The sequence below is a fragment of the Myotis brandtii genome, unplaced genomic scaffold, assembly GCF_000412655.1.
Source record: "Myotis brandtii unplaced genomic scaffold, ASM41265v1 scaffold33, whole genome shotgun sequence".
NCBI classification, from domain to species: domain Eukaryota; kingdom Metazoa; phylum Chordata; class Mammalia; order Chiroptera; family Vespertilionidae; genus Myotis; species Myotis brandtii.
Genome location: NW_005362713.1, coordinates 2,213,673 through 2,219,678, shown reverse-complemented (window position 1 = coordinate 2,219,678; position 6,006 = coordinate 2,213,673). Strand labels below are relative to the sequence as shown.

The window sequence follows — 6,006 nt, the reverse complement described above, 5'->3', positions numbered from 1 at the left end:
TTCCTCTAGGCCAGGCCCTGCCACGGGCACAGCCCGGCCCGGCCCGGCCCAAACCAGCTGGGCCAAGTCAGTCCCAGGGGTGGGACTGCAATGCCAGGGCGAGTTCTGATCTGAGGTGAGGGGCACCCGGAGAGCAGAGAGGGCGTCTGGGAGGAAGCTGTGCCGGGGCGGGGGGTTCACTGTCCCTTGGAGCCTGTGCTGCCAGCAATAAACCCTCTTCACCCCCAGTGACGCCGGTCCCTGCTCAGCTCTTCCCACACCGCACCCCAGCCCTGATGCCCACAGCTGTCCTGGCTCAGAGAGTGACTTCACAGGAGGGCCATGTCCAAGGAGATCACACACCCACCACTTCCAAGGGTTCAGAGCTCTCTCTGCCCCAAAAGTGCTTCTGAAATCTGGCCTGTGTCCACGCTGCTGCAAATGTCAGAGTCCCCCCGACTGTCGCCATCAGGGCAGGAGAGGAGCAGGAGCCCTGGCTGTGTGCCAGGTGGAGAAGGACCCAGAGCCTCGGGGAGAGCCATGGATTCCAGGGCTCCTGCAGCACCTGCAGCCCTCACAGGCACTCAGGCCCAATCCAGCATGTCCCAGCGCCTCCAGGAACCAGGCAGGCCCAGCAGGGGAGCATCTCACAGCAGGGGGAGAAGGGGGCCAGGCTTCCAGTGTAAGCACAGCTGGCTTGCGCTTGGGCTAGGGAGGGAGAACCTGCCCAGAGCCCCTTCATCCCCTCACCCCTTCACACCCCACAGCCCTTCACTGTTGCTCACCCAGCAAAGGCCATCAGGGCCACAGTGGAGTAGGGGGCCCAGGAGAGCACGAAGAGAAGAATGACCAGCAGCACAATCTTGGCCATTTTCCACTCGTTCTGCAGCCCCTGCCGTTGTCGGGGCAATTCACTGCGGCCCTCACAGGCTCCGAAAGTCTGGAGAGCCCTGGGAAGGATGCGGAGTCCGGGTCTGACCCCACTTGGGTTGCAGTGGGTGCCAGGGTCCTGGCCTGTGCAGGCAGCCCTGACACCCCAAAAGTTCTCCATTGCATCCAGCTAAGCTGCCTCCTTGGGTTCCACCTGCGGTGTCTTCTCTGCCCGCCCCCCCCCCCGCCCCCCAGCGCTGATGAGCGAGGCCTTACTCCAGGCGACAGCCCTGAGGCATGCAGGGTGGACACTCGCTTCCTTTTTCCTTCCCAGCAGCTCCGGGAGCCAGGCAGGGGGCGAGGTGTGGTGACTGCTGGGAAGTCCTCCTCATCGCCCCCAGACCTCCTGACATGCCTAATAGCCCCCCTCAGAAGACCCCATCTCCTGAGACTTCTCTGGGCATCAGGCTGTGCTGGTCTCTAGGCACCTGCCCCACAAGCACCGGTGCTCAGCTTGTCTTTGCCAATCTGGAGCTGGGTGCCCCAGGGGTGGGTGCAGATGGGAGCCTCTAGCAAAGGAGCATGGCCCCCTCCCCTCCAACCCCTCCTCCAAGCCCAGCTCTTACTGGCCTGTCTCCCGAATGGCCCTAAAGATGAAGACGTAGCAGTAGATGATGACAAGCAGGGGGAGGAAGAACACGAAGCAGAAGAGCAGCATGGTGTAGGAGCGGACCGCTGGCGTGAAGCTCATGTAGTCCCAGGAGCAGGAGGTCAGCAGGCCCTCGGGCACATAGGCACCTGGGAGGCCGGGCAGGCAGCTCTCAGCATCTGGGCAGTGCTGACGCAGGCTCCCCACCAAGCAGGGGCTTTGGATGTGGGGCCTGGGGTCCCGGAACATTGGCCGCAGCCCAGCCGGCCCAGTGCAGTGAGAGCCAACTGGCAAAGCCCACGGCTGCCCATCCTTGCCAGTGTGGAGCAGAGGCCTCACCAGAGCCCCAGGGTCCTACTCCTCCCGGCTTCAGCCCGCTTTCTGGTCCTGCCCCGGAAAGGCCATTGCCTTTGCTGCTAACCCTCCTGCCGCTGAGGCCTCACACCCAGCCCTGCCTGTCTGACTCACTGCCAACTCAGCATCCCTTCTCGCACCCAGGAACCACAGGGGGCTGTGCCGAGGGATGGGAGCCCAGGTCATCTTTGATAGCTGATGATGCAGCCCCAGTTCCCCTGCTGTTAGTCAGGCCTCCTGAGGCTCATCTGCCTTGAGGCTCAGGAAGCCGCCTGGACCCTTTCTGCCAGCTGGCCAACCCAACTCCACTGACCTGCCCTTGAATACGCCCCTCCCAGACTACCTCCCCCCACCCCCAGGTTCCCACAGCCCACTTACTCCAGCCAAAGAAGGGCGGAAGACTCCAGGCCAGGGCGTAGAGCCAGACGCCCAGCAGGACGAGCGCCGCCCGCCTTTTGGACACCACCCCGATGGCCAGCGGGCGCGTGATCACCAGGTAGCGGTCCAGGGCAATGGCCGTCAGGGTGATCATGGAGGTGATGCCAAAGAGAGCCCCACAGAAGGCATAGAACTCACAGCCTGTGGACACAGCTCCGACTCAGCCTTGGCAGGGAGCCCAGCAGAAGCAGGGGAGTGAGGGTCTGGGCCAGAGGTGCTTGGCTCCTGTCCTCACCTCTCAAGCAGTGCAGGCTGAGCCCTCTCCGCCCTGCCTCCCTGCAGCACTGGCAGAGGCTGGCGGAGGCCTCAGGACTGGAGCCTGAGCCTTCCCTGTTGCTAACTGAGGGCAGCTACTCACTCTCTGCCGAGAAAGAGGAAGTCACCTCCTCACCTGGGCACCCTGCACTGGGAACCCTGGCCTCAGCCTTCCCCCTCCTGCAGAAGGAGCCCGAGTGCCCACCTGCCTCCCCGAAGAGCCACCGCTTGTAGATGCTGCTGGCGAAGACCACGGGGGCCTGGGTGAAGCACATGAGGAAGTCGCTGACCGCGAGGTTGATGATGAACATGTTGGCGGGTGTCCTGAGGCCTCTGCTCCTGTGAGGGCGACACTGTCAGAGGCACTTCTGCTGGGGAGCTCCCCTCCACTACGGGTGCACACACACACAAGTACATGCACACACGCACCTGTGCACACATGAGAGGCACACACACACGTGTGCACTATAGAGACAAGCCGCTGGGCCAGCCGGCTGCCTAGCAAGCAGCTTTGGTGCCCAGAGTGCAGGCTGAGAAGTGAAAGCCTTGCCTCCGAGGGCGGCTCGTGCAGAGTGAAGTGGAGAGCAGGCCCCCGAGCCGCTGCTCGGCCTGGGAGCAGGCTGTGATGTCCACTTCTCACCCTCCACACTCCCTGTGCCTGACCCCCACACTCTCCTCAGACACACTCATTCCTCGGAGCCCCTCCCGGCCAAGTGTCCAAGTTCTCTCTTCCCCTGTGCCCAGCTGTGCACCTTCTTCCGCAGGCACCCTCCTCACCCCCTTCATCCAGTCTCAGGGCCGGGCCCTGCTCAGCACAGCTGCGTCTGCATTCCTCCCCTCCGCGGCCAACGGAGCTGCGCTGCGCTGTGCTCCACAGGCAGGCCCTCCTCTCCCCACCCCCATTTTCCAGATGAGAACACCAAGGCTCCCGCTGGCGATATGGCTCCCTCCAGATCACAACACTCAGCCAGCGGCACAGCAGGATTCAAGCAGACCTGCTGGGCTGCGTCACTGCATTGACTCTGCAGGAAAGCACAGCTCCGCTCTGCAGGCAAGACGTGTGGCTCACAGAGGTGACTCGCCCACAGTCACCTCAGCTAGGAGGCCATGGAGCCAGGGCTCCGCTTCTCTGCCTGCCTGGCTTGGCCATTCGGCCTGTGAATAGGGCAGGTGTGGAAGGAAGAGGGGTTGCCGAGGGGATGGAGGGCTCAGGGCCCTGGTGCCAGGGCTGTTCTTTGAGGCAGAAGGAGGATGCCCGCTGGGGCAAGGGATGGTGGAGGTGAGCTGACGGCAGGGCAGAACGGGCAGGGACTGAGTGTCCTAGGGGCGGTCACCCTGTGCAGAGGGTGTGCCCGGGGCCCAAGTGGCACGTGCCACTGAGCTGCCTGGACTACTTTTGGGCCCTTCCTGAGCTTAAAGATTGAGGCCTGAGCCTGAGACCACTGAGGGCCTAGCCCTGGCCTCACTGTCCGAGCTCAACCGTGCCCTGGCAGAGTCAGCACCAGCAATGCTGCGTGTGCTGCCCTTCGCTACCCTCAGTGGCCAGGCCCCCACCTCACCAGCCAGTCACCTGCAGAAGGTGTAGATGACTGTCAGATTGCCCAGCATCCCTGTGAGGCCCACCAGCAGGATCACTATGCCCAGGGTGTAGTGGGCGTGGGCCGGAACGTCGACGGTGGGGAAGGAGACCCAGGCCGCAGCCTGAGCCTCGGCTGCCTGGAGAAAGTCGGAGAAACAGGGCATCACGTTATCCTGTCATCTTCAAATCGCCCTGAAGAGAGGGTTAGGGCTCCCAGAGGGCGGGGCGGGAGCCGTAAGCTCACCGTGCAGGGTCCCTCCCCCACTCAGCTGGCAAGGGGCTGGCTAAAATGGAAATGCAGGTCTCCCTACAGTCGAGCCCAAACTCCCATACATGGCACAGGGCATCAGGCTCCTAGGAGGGCTCCAATCACCCGTGGAGGCTGGAAAGACAGACTGGCACACGCCTGGCAACAGGACATGGCTAGGATGCCTCTACCTTTCCGTGGGGAGAAGGCAGAGCCAACTCTGAGGTGGCCCCTCTCTGCTGTATGAGGCTGCTCCAGGTGCTCAAGCAGTTAGCAGTGGTATTCCAGACCCTCGGCTCGGGGGCGGTGGAGCGGGTGGAGCCCCTTTCCAGTGCCTCCGAGAAGAGGCTTGCCCCCCCCCCCCAGGTATAACTGGGTAAGATGGCACAGATGGAGGTGTCGGGTCTCTGCAGGGAGGCCGGTACAAAGAGATTTAAAGACGCCTCCCCCCAACTCCTTTCCGGGGCTGGTCCAGTCTCCATCCTGCCCTGGCCTTTGTAGCTACAGGAGCCATCCCCTCCTGTCCAGGCCCGAGGCTGCATCCCAGGTCCGAAGGGTACCCTCGCCCTCCCCAGTTGTGGGTGTGGCCTGGACTCTGGCTAGAATGATGGGGCAGCAGAGCACACCTAACGCCTGCCTCTCTCGCTGGACAAACCCAGTCGCCCAGAGTGAGCCTGCTTCTGTGGAGGGTCCGTGGGCAGCCAGCCCCCAGGAAGGGGGGCCGCCAGGGGCAGGTGTGGCCCTGCAGCCCCTTCCTTCAGGCCAGGCTTTCTTGTCCTCGGTGCTCTCCTCCAGGAAAGCCGGTGCCCTCTCTCTCCAGAGGCCGCTCTGCAGGGCAGGCTCAGAGATGCCCAGTGACACGCCCACAACTCACAGCAAGGCACAGGCCTCTCCGATCTCCTACCTACACCCCTGTGTCCCCAGGAGGGGTCAGCACAGAGGAGGGAAGGTCGTGGCCCACAGGCGCTCGCCCAGCTTACCGTGGGGCTGGTGGGCAGAGGGGGGTCCACGCTGGAGGTGCTGCTGGGTGAGACTGGGGTGGCCACGCAGCCAGGCTCCCGGGCTGGGTCCAGGGGGCCTCTTGGTCCTGAGGGAGTGTTCATCCTGAGGTGGGGTGGTCTTTTCTTGAGCCCACAGGAAAGTCAAAAGCACGGGAGCCCAGGATGTTAGCTGTGCCAGGCTCCCGACGCTCCCCAGCTCCTTCCTGCCAGTCTGCCAGGTGCCGCTTCTGCAGCCAGCGGGGCTGGCAGCTCTGTGTGCAGTGAAGCACACAGGAGGAGTGTCATCGTCTGGAGACTCAGCTCCAGGGTCTGTCCCCACCTTTAAGCAGCGGGGCTGGGAGTGCACACACGCACTTGCTCCGTGAGACCGCCCTCATCACAGGTCCCTGCTGAGGACAGCGTGAGTGTGTGCGTGTATGAGGGTGTCAGTGTGAATGTGTGCGTGCATGTACGAAGGTGTGTGAAGGTGTGTGTGTGCTTGTATGAGGGTGTCAGTGTGAATGTGTGCGTGCATGAGGGTGTCTGTGAATGTGCGTGTGTGTGTGTATGATTGTGTCAGTGTGAATGTGCATGTGTGTGAGGGTGTATGAGGTTGTGTGTCAGTGTGAATGTGTGTGCGTGAGTGTATGAGGAT

The 6,006-nt window shown here is 62.9% G+C and overlaps 1 protein-coding gene across 1 annotated transcript in view; it reads right to left on the bottom strand.

The window, feature by feature from the left end:
• Nucleotides 1-5,630, bottom strand: part of OPN4 (opsin 4) — a 10,471-nt gene extending 4,841 nt beyond the window's left edge. The window contains exons 1-6 of the mRNA XM_005871127.2: nucleotides 5,352-5,630; nucleotides 4,116-4,261; nucleotides 2,751-2,884; nucleotides 2,231-2,431; nucleotides 1,476-1,647; nucleotides 765-929 (exon numbers count right to left, since the gene is read on the bottom strand). Of these exons, the coding sequence (XP_005871189.1) occupies nucleotides 765-929; nucleotides 1,476-1,647; nucleotides 2,231-2,431; nucleotides 2,751-2,884; nucleotides 4,116-4,261; nucleotides 5,352-5,474 (941 nt within the window). The 5' untranslated portion in view covers nucleotides 5,475-5,630. The remainder of the gene's footprint in view (nucleotides 1-764; nucleotides 930-1,475; nucleotides 1,648-2,230; nucleotides 2,432-2,750; nucleotides 2,885-4,115; nucleotides 4,262-5,351) is intronic.
• Nucleotides 5,631-6,006: the final 376 nt, after the last annotated feature.